At 48.5% G+C, this 14,391-nt stretch overlaps 1 protein-coding gene across 1 annotated transcript; it reads right to left on the bottom strand.

Moving 5' to 3' along the window:
* Positions 1 to 1,875: 1,875 nt before the first annotated feature.
* On the bottom strand, positions 1,876 to 12,888 carry LOC146356444 (vomeronasal type-2 receptor 26-like). The gene is made up of 4 exons (XM_084841114.1): positions 12,277 to 12,888; positions 7,346 to 7,573; positions 5,553 to 5,679; positions 1,876 to 4,192 (listed from the first exon to the last, which is right to left on the bottom strand). Exons 2-4 carry the CDS (start codon positions 7,529 to 7,531, stop codon positions 3,291 to 3,293), a joined length of 1,215 nt encoding a protein of 404 aa, XP_084697240.1. The 5' UTR covers positions 7,532 to 7,573; positions 12,277 to 12,888; the 3' UTR covers positions 1,876 to 3,290.
* Between the last annotated feature and the right edge of the window lie 1,503 nt (positions 12,889 to 14,391).

Here is a 14,391-nt window from a genome sequence, read left to right as displayed (position 1 = left end):
CCGTTGCTGGTTGTTCTGCATTCTGAACTCTTCTGCCTGCTGCTGCCTGACCACCACAACTCCCGCTCCCCGGTAGGGAATTAGGGATTGTGAAAAACCTTTTCATTTCGAGGATTGTCAGGCACCTTTTATTCCATCATCCTCCCATCAACAAAGTTTCCAAATCTGTGCAAATTTGCATGGGCAAAATGGGAGAATTCCCCCAAAATGCACCTCCCCCCAGTGCACATTTTAATGCCCCAGCCTTTGTGGGAAATGTGCATTTTCAGCCAGTGTTTTAATTGTAGCTTATTTTTCTGCAACAAAATGTCCACAAAACAGTCTAAGGTTAGAAAAACGGTTCAGGAATTCTGTGGAATCCACCCAAGAGGGGGAAAGACAATCCACTGGTGGGATTCATACAAACCTGAACTCATTTGGTCCTATTGCAGATGTCTCCAACATCCCTAACTACAGGTCTCTCTCTGGCGGCCTATTAAACAAAAGTTTTTAGAAGAACAGCTGGGAAGGGGCAGGGATGGGAGAACATGATCATACAATAAAGTTCTCAGATTTCAGGTCTGACCAGGGTGACACATGTTTGGGCTACAGAACCAATCTCCAAGTGGTTGTAGCTCTTGTATGGATGGGCAAATGAGTGATATTCGAGAGTGCTTGGACCTCACGATCTGGTAGCGGGGATGGAGGAGGGAATGGTGGTGGCGGAAGTGAGGGAGGTGACAGCGGCAGTGGCCTTGGTAACGAGCTGGGGGATTTTGTGGGGGCCTCGGGGGGGGGACCGGGATTTGGCCATCCGAATCCCACTTCAGATTCAGGGCCAAGTCAGGTCAAGGCCTCCCCGAGTCAGCCTGAGTCGAATCGGGCCCACCTCTGAAGCCACGAAGCTGCTTCCGAGTAGGATCGGGGGGTCCCTGCACAGCCCTGCTTTTATACACATCATCAGGGAAGGCTATCTCACATTGTTTACCTGCAAGCACCCTCTAAAGCCGGGGGGGAGTGGAAGGATGTGAAGGCCTAGGATATGGTTCCTTGCTTCCTTGTTGCAGAGGCAGAAGAGGAAGAAGGAAGAGGAAGGGGAGGGGCAGGAAAAGGAACTGCTCAAGCTGCAGGACAGCAAGGGGGTGAACAAGACAAGTGGCTGTTGATTCGACACACGCTCTATCACGCCCCAGTGTCTGGAAGCATGTGGAGTTGTTGCTACTATCCAACACAAAGCATGTGGTATGGAAGTGTGGTCTGGCATGGGGGAGGGGAGATTCTAGGGTTGCCTTTGCTTACATTCACTTAAAGTGAATGAAAGCCCACCATGTCTCAAGACCATCTCTTCTGCTTTCGAACAACTCTTAACCATTAGGAAGTCCTTCCTCCTGATGACAAGGAGGCACATGAATGAAACACTCCTAGAGCTGTGGTGTGTAATTTGAGGTCCCCAAAACTTCGTTTTGGGCTGCACACTACAGTTCCTTATTCCTCTCTCTCTCTCTCTCTCTCTCAGCAATGATTGGCAGGGAGGCATACACTTCACAACATCTGGTACCAAAGGGAACCATTGGACAAGACACTCATTGGCAATTATTAATTGGGGCCAAGACAGTGTTTTGAGGCCAAAAGAAATGTTGGGCCAGACACAAAGATTGGGTCTGTCATTGAGGAGACTGTCTGGTTGTATCAGTGGATGACATGTGGTTGACTTCATGTGGCCCAAACCTTAGGATGGTGTGTATACTCCTCTTTCTGGATCTTTCAGTGTGTGTGTTCAGAGGGTATAAGAATTAATACGTCACAGAGTGTTACACAAAGCCAATGGTTTGGACTGGAGAGAATTGTTCTGGCTCTCAAAGGGGGTATTCGCCCGGTCATGGAGATATAACACATAGAATAGCCTAAGCTTTATTAGGGCACAGGGGTTCTTGGGGCTGAGCATTCAGCTACATTTCAAACTTTCTGGGAATGAGGAACTGGGAAGCTAGTCCCCAACTTCAGCCTTGTCCTTGACACAGCCCTCCACTGCATTCCCTTTTCTGACACAGATGGAGTCCAGCCATTGCTTCAGATCCAAAGGGGATGATAGAAAATCTCACTTGGGCAGAGTTCTCTCCACGTCCAGCCTTCCCACCAATCTTTCAGCCCAGGATCTCAGGGGAACAGGTGTCAGTTAACTCTGTGTTGCTCCAAGGGCAGGTGCATGGATGGAGGAAAACCCATTTGTGCAAATTCACTGATGCCACTCCATATGCTGGTTGGGAGTCAACAAATGGACAATTGACCTTGGCCAGTTATTTACTAATATACAAGCAATATCATAAGAGACAAGGCCAAGATACTCCTTTAGGATGAATGTCTACACAAAACAGACGGGATGAGTAATGTGCATTATGAATCTTTCTTCTACTGAATCATAATGCCAAGACAACTTGTACCAAAAATGTGTATCGACACAGTCCGAGAGCTTTGAGTATAGGCTGGTGGCTCCAGTTTTGGTGACTCTGTGAATCCATGCTGGTTCAGCACATTGGATTCCTCCTTTAGAGTTCTGGTTGGTTCTGTCTGAAACCCAGATTGGCTTCACAGCTCCACTGAAATCAGAGCTGCCAGCCTCCACTGGCAGCTGCCCAAAATCTCAGGCTGAGAATTTCAGGATTAAAGTTTAAACAGCCCTCTACCACAAACTGAGGATACCACTATCCCATATCAAACAACATTCTGTTTGGGAGACTGTCCACTCGGAGATAAACAATTCCCTCCGATCAAAAACATCATTTATGTGCCGTAGATGTGTGATGACCACAGATGACAAAGACAATGACAAGAAAGGAAATGGAAGCACTATATTAAACTCCAGCATTCTCTTAGAATGTCGTAATGACAAAAAGTGCATGAAAACGTCATAGCAAGCAAAGCAAATACAATACACAAATCCCATTAACCAACAAACAAAATGCCATTTAAAGTCTTGCATTCAGGGCTTTCCATTTGCACTCAAGCTGCAAAATGCTGGTACACTGCAGCTGTTAAGGGCCACATCTTCAACAGATGCATTATTTAGACAATGTGGGTATGGTATAGTTCCAGCTCCACCACTACCTTAGATGTGGAGGGTTGTCAGTGGCAGAGTGAGAGACCCAAATCCCAGATTTTCCTACTTGCTGTGACAGAAACATGGAGACAATGCAACTGAAGCTATAAGTGCATTAAAAGTCTCTGTTAACTATGACCTCACCAATACTAGTATCTCCTCCAAACCTTTGCCAAATATTCTTCCACAGACTCACTTCTGTGGAGCAGATGCCCTAGTTTGTTTTGAACATGATATGCTCCTTTGTATTCAGATCAGGCCTCAGTACAATGATGTAGCACTTGGGAAGAAAGATAAAGCCCAACAACCCAGCACTGGAGGCCAAGATCGAGAAGACCTGCACGGCCACCATGTATTTCCCCTTGGTGCTCAGGTAGGAGGGCACAAAGGACAGCCAAACACTGCAGAAGACCAGCATGCTGAAAGTGATCAGCTTGGCTTCATTGAAGGCCCCAGGCAGCTTCCTGGCCAGGAAAGCCACCGTGAAGCAGATGGCAGCCAGGAAGCCCATGTAGCCAAGGGCAGAATAAAAGAAGGCGACAGATCCTTCGTTGCATTGCAGGATGATCCATCCAGCCTGCGAGTGCATGTCAGAGTCTGGGAATGGGGCAGAGCTCCCCAGCCAGATGGTGCAGATGGCAACTTGGACACTAGAACAAGAACTTACAATGGAGGTTGCAAGACTCTTCCCCAGCCATCTCTTCACTTGATTCCCTGGTTTTGTGGCCAGGAAAGCCAACACCACAGTGATGGTTTTGGCCAACACTGAGGAAACGGCAACTGAGAAGATGATGCTGAAGGCCGTTTGTCGGAGAAGGCAAGTCACTTTCCTTGGCCGCCCCATGAACAGGAAGGAGGACAAGAAGGAAAGCATGATGAAGAGGAGGAGAATGTAGGAGAGGTCTCGATTGTTGGCCTTGATTATTGGAGTTTCTTGGTATATAATGAAAATTCCTAATACGAAGCCTGTGGAGAGGGACAAGAATAGAGCAAAGGAAGTCAGGACAATCCCCAAAGGTTCTTCATAGGAGAGGAAGGTCACATCCTTGGGGACACATTGATCTCGGTTCTTATTTGGATGCTGATCTTCTGGACACTTGGTGCAATGGTCTGCATCTGAGAAGAAGGAGAGTGACTTCAGCAGGATTCACAGCAACTCTAGTTTGATGAATTTGAAATCTGTGGCCTCATCACCAAAGGAAGACCTTAGTAGCAGGGCCAGGAAAGCTGGATCTCTGGGACATTACAGAGCCTTTGTCAGTCAGAGAAGAACAGAGAAGAGTGAGCTAGATGGACTGATGGGTTGATAAGGAATAAAGACAACTTCCTACCTTGTTTAAATATGGAGAAGTGAGTGTGTTGATACCAACGTTGTTCAGGGTAAGGGGGTTTCTGTGTGGTTAACCTGTTTTTATCTTCATAATATTCTTGTAAGCCATGTTAAACTACGTGGTAGAGGATCGGCTTGTTATGTATGTATTTACTCAAATTATGTTGCTCCTTTCCACAACAAGGTGGTGCTCGTGGGACTCCTAGTTAAGTTTCAAATCCGGAGAAGGAAAATTTCATAAAGCCTTCCACTTTTTTTTTACTACTGTTTTACTAAAGGGGTTTGAGGGAACAGAAGACTGAATCAACGTTGGGCAGGGGAGTGCTCTGATCACCAGAAAGCAGGGGACGTACCATTTTCACATCCCTTTTCTGCCAGGGACCCCCGGCTTGCCTGCCACGGAATGGCAGCAGAGTACAGATGATTCCTTGTGTGTAATGGAGAAAGGCCCACCATGTCTGTACATACTGCCCTGACTCAGTCATGGAAAAAGCAGAGCAGTTTGGGAGGGGGGTGATTTATACAAGGAAAAGTGTAAACTAAGCATCCCCCCTGCCTTGCACCCCAGAGATTGACTCCCATTCTCATTTTTGTTTCACTCACTTATGGGATGAATGGTGGGGATTAAAAATGCTGAAGGGGACAGAGTTCAAAAAAGTCTTTGCCATTTGTTCCAAAGATGTATGAATATTTAATGTAAAAATTAAATGCTTTTGACCCTGCACGTCCGAAGAATTATTGTAGAAGAAGAGCCACTAATAACACATAAAATAAGCATTCTGTGAAATCGATCAAGGCATCATTAAAACCATGCTGTGTACTGGAATGGCTGGGTGAATAAACCACAGCACTGTGAGCAATTTAGCCGGAGCAGTAGTGAATGGCCGATGACCACAAGCCCCGTCTCTGAGCAGGGATTTGAACTCAGGTCTCTCCAGTCCAAGTCCAACCCTCCCGTTGCTTTATCAGTCTGTCTAATTCCAAGGAATTGCCATGATATTTTCAACTAGGAGCAACAGTCATTTAAGAAGCCTTCTTCTCTTACCTACTCATGGAATGTTTTGCTCAAGGGGTTTAAAAGAGAAGAAGATGGACTCAAAATAGGGTTGTGGAGACGATTGGGTGTATTCCTCTGATGTCACCCACCTTCCAGAATGGAGATTGTTCCATCTGCGCATGGAGCGCAAGCATAGCAGCATGGTGGCTCTCCTTCCTGGACCTCCTTGGCGTATCCAGGGAGACAGCTCTCAGTGCACCTGGAACGAGGCACGGTCTAGCAGCAAAGAGAAGGAGCATCAAGGAAACCGTGTTATGAATAGTTGTGCCTATGGGAATGAGTCATACAGTTTAGAGAGGACCCAACAGGCTCTCTACTGCTAGTGACCCTAAGTGAAATGGAGAGGTGAACCCAGGTCCTTGTTTCAGGGAAGCATGATTTACGCATCACAACATGGCACGGACGTTTTTGGTCTGTTTGTTTGTTTCAAAATGTATACACCACCTTTACTGTACGTGTACTCAAGGCAATGTAAAAACTGAGGAGGAAAAGGTATGGCAATGAAATAAACTAAAAGACAATGGTAAAATAACAGAAATTACAAGCAACACCAATAAAACTTCAAGCTTCAAAACTTATGCATGCAATCCCAGGGAACAATAGGGTGTGGGAGATGAGCTTTTCGAGGGAGGATAGCACCACCTCTGAAAACGCCTTCTCCTCTTCCCCATTTTGATCTTCAGTGCAGGGCAGGAAAAAAAGGAAGGATTGGAGGCCTCACCCAACAGCTGGGAAGGGAAAGGCTTCTAAGAAGAAGGGGTCCATGGTGGATTTAGCAACACTGAGTGAAGTAAAAAGCCCCTTGAAACAGAAAGGACTGCCTGTTGGGTCTCATGGGAGACCAAAATCCCCAGGGATGATGCCACAACACAAAATGCCTTCCCGCCAATTGTCACCAGCCAAATCTCAGAGGGTTGAGCCACTTAGAGGAGGCCTCATCAGATGCCATAAGAGAACATATCCAAGAATCATGTGGAAGGCATCATTTTGACTAGGGCTGTGCCTGTGCGCTGCTTTGGTCCGAATCCTGAATCCTGCATTGAGCTGGGATGCATTGAGCTGGGATGGAAGTAGAGTAAAAGCTTTGTCCTCTGTGATGGATTCGCCCTTGTTTGGCCAACGTCAGATCTGGGAGATATTTTGCTGTTTCAGATTATAGAGGTGCTCATTTGGCCCAGGCGGGTCTTATCTGCAAGAGGGGTTATCACCCACTAATCCTACAACTGCATGAGATGTGGGTGAAAGGGGGGGGGCATTATTGTACTCCAACCCTTTGCTTTTTAGGAAGATTCAGGTCTGTTAATGTAGCAACCTGCAGAGGCCAACGGTGAACCAGAATGATTTCATAATATCTATTGCTCCCCAGAACATATGGGGAGGATGGGCATCTCCTCACAAATCTCACCTTGACTCTGGCTCCAGAGCGTACTGCCCCCACTGGGCGTTGTGTTACTCCTTATGGTCTCCCCCTTCTCTCTGCACTTAGAATCCATACCACCTCTCTTAACTCAACCCAATTCCACCCATACTGGGGCCATAATTCTGCAGGAGAGCACCTGATTTACATGCACAGGGTCCCAGGTTCAATCCCTGGCATCTCCAGAAAGGGCTGTAATTTCTCCTGCCCGAAACCCTGTAGAGCCTCTTCCAGTCAGGGTCAACAATACTGTGTTAGATGAACCCATATTATTGGAGGCAGCTTCCTACATGGATGTTTGCATTCACTATGAATTGGGAGTTGTGTTTAACTGACTGGATACTTAGCCATGCAGCCTAGCACATGTTTTGATGCCTGGAAAAAAAATCACAAAAATAGGACAGATATTATTAGAGCTTAAGAGATGTCACAAGCCAATAATAGGACACAAATCCTTTCCCCTACCTCATTAAAATGGCCGGGCCATGCAATGGCTTCCCGGTTAATGGTGAATTTCATGTCTGGAGATGCCTGTCTCTGCACACTCCCAATATTCACTCTAGCACGGGACTTATTGGGAAACATCACCCAATTCACAATATCAAAGTCAGCTGCCAGTTCCCCCGTCTCATCCAGATACAGTCTGCCCATGGAAGCATTAGAAAACTGGATTTCTCTTAAGAAAGTGTGAAGCTGGAATGACAGAGAAAACAGCCCAGATATAGAAGTCATGAAAATATAGTCATTATCTTAGGCCTCATCACTTTGAGCTGTAATGTTCCATGGTCAGTGCACATCCCATCTGGGCTCAGAGTGCCATTCTTTGGGTGTTCACAGTCACAACTAGGGATATCAGAATAATCCTCAATTGATTCAGATGAGATGAGATTCAACAGCTGATGCACTTTTTCCAAGCTGCACAGATTCCAGGGACTTGCAGACCTTTTTTTTTTTTTTTTTTACTGGGGGGGGGCAAAATTCTGGTAAAAAAAAAGGGCTCCATCAATGAACAGATGGCAGAACTAAGGACGCCTGATAATCTGCAGAGATTTTTAAACCAAATCTGGACAATCCTACTGATAATACAAATACCCGGCCTGTGCACACATCATGATAAGCCATGATGGTTAGGGGATTTCTGCTAACCATGGCAGCTTAGCATGTCATGTGGGGGAGAAAACCACATTCCCCATTGTTAGCAAGCCACCCCGACTAACCACCCCTCTGTAAAAGTGTTAGGGGCCAGCGGTGGCTTACCGTCTCATCTGGAGGCTCCCCAGTGGTTTCAACAGGCTCCAGAAGACTTGCAGGCCATGACCAAAGAGCCGCTGGGTAGAGCATCCTCCACTGTGGGCAACACTCTAGCCGCCACGGACTTTCTCTATGGCCGAGGGCCTAATTCAGATGCTTGAGCAGAAGCCAGGAGTGAGCGCCAGGAGACTTTTCATAAGATGGAGGATGGGATACTCAGGAAACGCACCAGGAAGGTAGCCATATAACTACGGGGAGGGGATGGTCACCCAAATATAAATAGCATTGGCGAAAAAAGTCAAAGACCCTCTGGGACGCCACAGCTCAGGAGGTCAGAGCATGATCACCAAAGGTTAATTTCTGAATCCACCCTTGCAGGTAGCAGAGGAACTAGAGTGCAGTGCCTCCCCCACCAGGGTGGAAGGCCCAGAAGGGTACGAGGGTTGATGGTATCAAAAGCAGATGTGGGATCCAGTAGAATCAATGGCATGTCTTTCCCCATGTTTCTGTGGATGATGACAGTCATCCTTCATGAGACCAAGACTGAATCAGTCACATAACCAGAGAGGAAATCCAAATGGAATGGGTCTGAAGCATCAGGAGCTGCAACTGGGCTGCCCCACCCTCTTGAGACCATTGGCCAAATAGGGGGTAATAGGACTGGCAGTAAGTAGTTATCCAAACCTAGGGCTGTGAACAGACTGCCCCCCTTCACTTTGGATGCCACTTCGGACCTTCAAAATCCAAGTCATTCTTACTTCATATTTTGTCTTGGACTTTCATTGGGAAATAGAAACGACCATCATGTGTTCAGTTTTCATGATAAACAAATGAATTTGGGAACCTAGAATTTCCCCTTGGAGCAAATTCCACCCGCCAAATTTCAGACAGTTTGGCCAAGTAGTTTTTGTGCGAAGTTCAGGTGAAATTCAATTTTTTCAACAAAAAGTCTCAAAGCAAAGAGCTATAACTTCACTGGTTGCACAGAGGTGCATGAAATGTGGGAAACTGTCAGCTGCCCTGGAGAGATTCCCCTCACTCCCACCTGCCAAATCTGACACTGGTTGGCTGAGTAGTTGTTTGTTTTTTGCTAGGGAGAGCATGTGCTCTTCTCAGAAACTCATACCAAACTCAGAAGGGCTAATAATCAGGGAAGCGAGGTGCTGAAGCGGTGGAGGTCACTATCCCTACTCTCTGCTGTACATTTCTTTGAAGTGCAATAGCCCTCCCCCCCTCCCATTAAGCTTCACAATGGATGAGCCCAGGCTCTCTTTGGCTGAGTATGGAATCCACAACCCTCGTACCGTGGAAGAGCAGTTCTTGTGTTAATGTGCTTTTTTTTTTTTTTTTTAGGACACACAAAAGGAATATTTTATGTTCAAGTAAAAAAAAAAAAAATAGCCCTGCCAGTCCTCCAGGGAATCCGCCCTTGGGGGGAGGCGAACTGTCCCCCCCCCCGGAATCCTCCCCAGCCAGCTCCACTCCATGGCAATCCCACGGAGCTGCTGGCCAGCTCTGGAGTGCCAGCAATATGGCCGCCATTACCATGTCGCTGGCTGAGGCTGACTGACTCCAGACACAAATGGCATCCACTACGCCATTTGCTGCCGTAAAGCTCTTAGATTAAGCTCAATGCAGCTGCAAATGGCTTCATTTAGCTTAATCTAAGAGCTTTACAGCTGCAAATGGTGTAGTGGATGCCATTTGCGTCTGGAGTCAGTCAGTCTCAGCCAGCAGCATGGTAATGGCAGCCGTATAGCTGGCGCTCCAGAGCCAGTGGCAAGGAGGATCCAGCCAGGGAGGATTCCTCAGAAAGGCGTAGGTAAGTATCTGTTCCTCCACAGACTCCGGAGGCTGGATTCAAAAGAGTCTGGCCTCACTGGGGTCCGTGGAGGAATTCTCTGCTATCCCTAGCCACACCACACCTTCCAAATTTCAGACAGTTTTTAATTTAAAAAAAATGATGTAAGTGAACATAAGGAATTGAGAGTGTAGCGAAGTGCACATCATTATCCAGTTGGTATTTATATATGCAGTTGGTATTCTGGTTGGGCGCTGGAAGCCTCTAAGGATGTACGAATCCCCTTACCTTGCGTCCATGGGAGGGTCCGCCGGGGGGGAGGCAATCTGTTCCTTCCCCTGGAATCCGAGCTGGCCAGCTCCGTCTCAGCTCCTATCTGTGCGGAACGGTGCTCTCCAGACACAAATGGCGTCAGCTACTCCATTTGCGTCCCCGTTTCTTCTCACGATAGGCTACACGTCTCTATTTACATAGATACTTATGTAGCCTATCACGTGAAAAACCAGGGATGCAAATGGCATCCACTACACCGTTTGCATCGCTGTTTTTTCACGCAATAGGCTATGTACGTTTCTACATAAATAGAGACGTGTAGCTAGGGATGTACGAAAATTCCACCATGGATCTCGGGGAGGCCGTATGCCAGCACATTCGGCCCCCCAAAATCGGTGGCAGAACGGTCTGCCCCCCCCCCCCCCGGGACGAGACTTACCTTGGGCGGATCTTCCTGGCGGCGGCGGCGGCTCCGGCGGCGGCTCCGGCGGTGGTTCAGCGGTGGCGGCTGCAGCGGCCGGTCTTCCAACCGGCTGCCGCCGCCACCGTTTCCAGGTTTTTTGTTTAAAAAAAGTGATAGGCTACGTAAAGATTTACGTAGCCTATCACGGCTAGGTTTATTAAAAAAACGTGATAGGCTACGTAAATGTTTACGTAGCCTATCATGGCTGACTTTTTTAAAAAAACACACACACGTGTACGCAGATGGCGGCGGCCATGGCCGCCGCCATTTGCCTTCCTTATTTTGGCACATCTTAGTCTATGTAAACATTTACGTAGACTAAGACGGCAAAAATAAGGGGAATGCAAATAGTGTAGCGTCTACGCTATTTGTGTTCCCCTTATTTTCGCCGTCTTCGTCTACGTAAATGTTTACGTAGACTAAGATGTGCCAAAATAAGGAACGCAAATGGCGACGGCCATGGCCGCCGCCATTTGCATACGCTGTTGCTGTTGTTTTTTTAAGTCAGCCGTGATAGGCTACATAAACATTTACGTAGCCTATCACAGCTGACTGCAGGGACGCAAATGGCCACGGCTACGGCCGCCGCCATTTGCGTCCCTGCTAGCCAGCGGTCGGATGTCCGGCTGCTGGCAGAGCCGGCCGGCAGCTCCGCAGAATCCCTATAGAGCACAGCCAGACGGCCAGGATTCCAGGGGGGGGGGAGGAACGCCTCCCCCTCAACTGTAAACATAATCCGCAAAAGGTAAGTGTCTTTCGTACATCCCTATGTGTAGCCAATTGCGAGGAAAAACGGAGACGCAAACGGTGTAGCCGACGCCATTTGCACCTGATCACTTACTTCCAGGTTCTGCACAGATGGTGGGATGGAATCAGCCCGGGGGGGGGGATATTCGGTCTGGGGAGGCACAGGTAAGCGCGTTCATTCTGCCGTGGACTTGGGGGGGGGGTGAATTAACTGGAATTCAGCCTCATTGGAGTCCGCGGTGGATTCCACGGACATCCCTAGAAGCCTCCTCATTGGAGTGAGATATGCAGAGCTTGCAGGAGTTCCAGCACCCCCAGCCTTCTGCTTGCCCCTGCTTCCTGCCAGCTGGGACATGGGGAGCTCTTCCCCAAGCAAGACCGATTGGTGCTGCCTCCATAAGTGCAGGAGCAGGCTGCTGGTGCTGGTGTGCCCTGGATGTTTCCCCTGCTCAGAGACACCTTGCTATGGTGGCAGACAGCAGTGCTGGGATCCACTCCCACCTCAAAGTGGTCCCACACAATGCTTCCCTGACCTATCTGTGGAGACAGAGACTGCCTGCCTTGATTCTCGGGGGTCACCACATGAGCAGGGCAAACAATGGAAGAGGGGTCAGGTGCTGGAGTCTCTGCCTGCTGGTCATCCCCCCCCCACAACCTGGAGGATCTCCTTCCCTTGACCCTCCGCCATGTGGAGGACATCAGACGTCTCTGACGTAACATCCATCAGTGGTCTCCCCACTTCTACTACAGAAGGAGACGCTGCTCCGTTGGCAAGAGTGGTACTGCTGCTGCCTGCACCAGCCTCCTCTGACAGTGACCTCCAGGCACTGCAACTGCCCTCTGCACTCGGAAGTCACTTACCTGGTGTCGCAGCTTGCTTCGCGGTGGGGGGGAGGCGCTTTGCTTCTCCCCCGAAGTTCAGGCCAGCAGTGGGAGGGATAAGAGAGAGAGAGAGAGAGAGATGATTAGATAGAAAGATAGATAGAGAGATAGAGAGATAGATAGAGAGATAGATAGATAGATAGATAGATGACAGACAGACAGACAGACAGACAGACAGATGTGTGTGTGTGTGTGTGCATGTGTGTGTGTAAAATCTAGATAGAATGGAAGTAAGGGCAAACTAATGGTTGAGCATTGAGAAGGGTGGGGGAAGCGAAAGAAAGAGGCAAGGGAAGGAAATGTAAAGTCGTGTTTTGTTTTGTTTTTAATGTTTTTTTAAATAAACAAGAAAAGAATGAAGGGTAAAACCTATTAGAATGGGGGGGTAAAGAACTAGGCACAGAAAGGCGGAAACTCAAACTCACTACTTTTTAAATGTTCTTTTTAGAGAATCTCAAAGAAAGTACAAACACACACACTCCATATAGATCCAGCCAGCTCTCTCTAACAACACGTTGTAAACCAAAACCGCCACCTAATCAGCGCTCTCCGACACAATGAAATGAACGCAGGCTGATCTCTCCAATGTATGCTCTCCAGTATTGCCCCCCTCCACCAGTGTCACTGATTGGAGACTGCTGGGTTTTGTTCAGCCCTAATTTCTCAACTAGAGTTGCCGTTCGCTAAGGCTCCCTCCATCCTCCCCCCTCCTCCTCTCCCCCTCCCTGATCTTTTGCAAGTTGATACATCGAGAGACAGGCTGTCTGGGCTTCAGAAGGGACCAGAACACCTACGAACCTCCAAGCAGCACTGAGGCACCTTGGCGACGACCTATTTGCTTTGGGGCACCTCGGTGCTGTTCTGATCCACTTCGGATCACGCTGAGGCACCTCTGAAACAGCAGGCTTCACTTCGTTATTCAGGATTCGGTCCAAAGCAGTGCACAGCCCTAACCAACCAAACCCATAGAGTCCAGAGCAGGTTTCAAGAGAAATGGTCACACTACTGGCCCCTTAGGAACAGCAGGCACTGTCCCCTCGCATACGGATGCATTAACCAGTAGGGATGGATGGACTCACCACCATCCGGGGTGTGGGGGAGCTGCAAGAGCCCCCCCCCCCGCCGGCCTCCCGGCATGCCTTGCCCCATCAGCCAAGCGAGCCATCCCTCCTCTGTGTGCACAAGAGCTTGACTGCTCTAGCCATTTCTTGCTTGACTGCACTAGCCATTTCTTGCTTGACTGCACTAGCCATTTCTTGCTTGACTGCCCTAGCCATTCCTTGCTCGACTGCACTAGCCATTCCTTGCTCGACTGCACTAGCCATTCCTTGCTCAACTGCGCTAGCCATTTCTTGCTCGACTGCGCTAGCCATTTCTTCCTCATAAGGCTGGGGCTCTCGGGCCTCAAACTGGCCCCGCCAGCTGTTGAGGGCTTGCTTGACAACCCACAGGGCAGGACGAGGCCTTGCATGGAGAAGATAGGGAGAGTCGTTGTTATGCCCATGGTGACCACTCGGAGCTGTTCCCAGCTGCTCAGTGGCCAAATCCATCAGCACCATGGGCTCAAGCGGGCTGGGAGGAGGAGTCTGCCAGGTTCTGATAATGCCCCTATATACTACAGGCTGCACCCACCTGGTCACACCCCCTCCCCAAACTAGCTTTTATTAGGAGGATATGTAGTTAGGCACATTGCTGCGAATGACTTCTGCACTTCATCAGACCACAATAACTGAAATGGCTCCCACTAACTCTTCTACAACAAAAGCATTAGGTTCACTGCGAAGTCAAGAGATGATATCCTTAACGTTCTTCACAAAACAACAACAACTGGTTCACTATCGGTCTGGGGCTCCATTTGTAAGGGATTTTTGGAGGAGGGCAGCTACTTGGGGATGTAATGGTGGCAGAGAAACAGGATGTATTGCCTGCCTGCACTGCCACGCAGGAGGAACAATTGTCTGCCCAAACACAGCTTTGGTTATTTTCATCATGAGTCTTTATGGGGATGTTCCAGAAGGGAAGGGGAATACCTGCCATGGTTGCAGCATGTGACGTTCCTGCCTTTCTCCTTCACCCATCATGAACATCTGCTTG

Source organism: Heloderma suspectum, chromosome 2, assembly GCF_057233095.1.
Source record: "Heloderma suspectum isolate Gila_16-S chromosome 2, 16-S_ref, whole genome shotgun sequence".
NCBI classification, from domain to species: domain Eukaryota; kingdom Metazoa; phylum Chordata; class Lepidosauria; order Squamata; family Helodermatidae; genus Heloderma; species Heloderma suspectum.
This window is presented reverse-complemented; position numbering and strand designations above follow the sequence as displayed.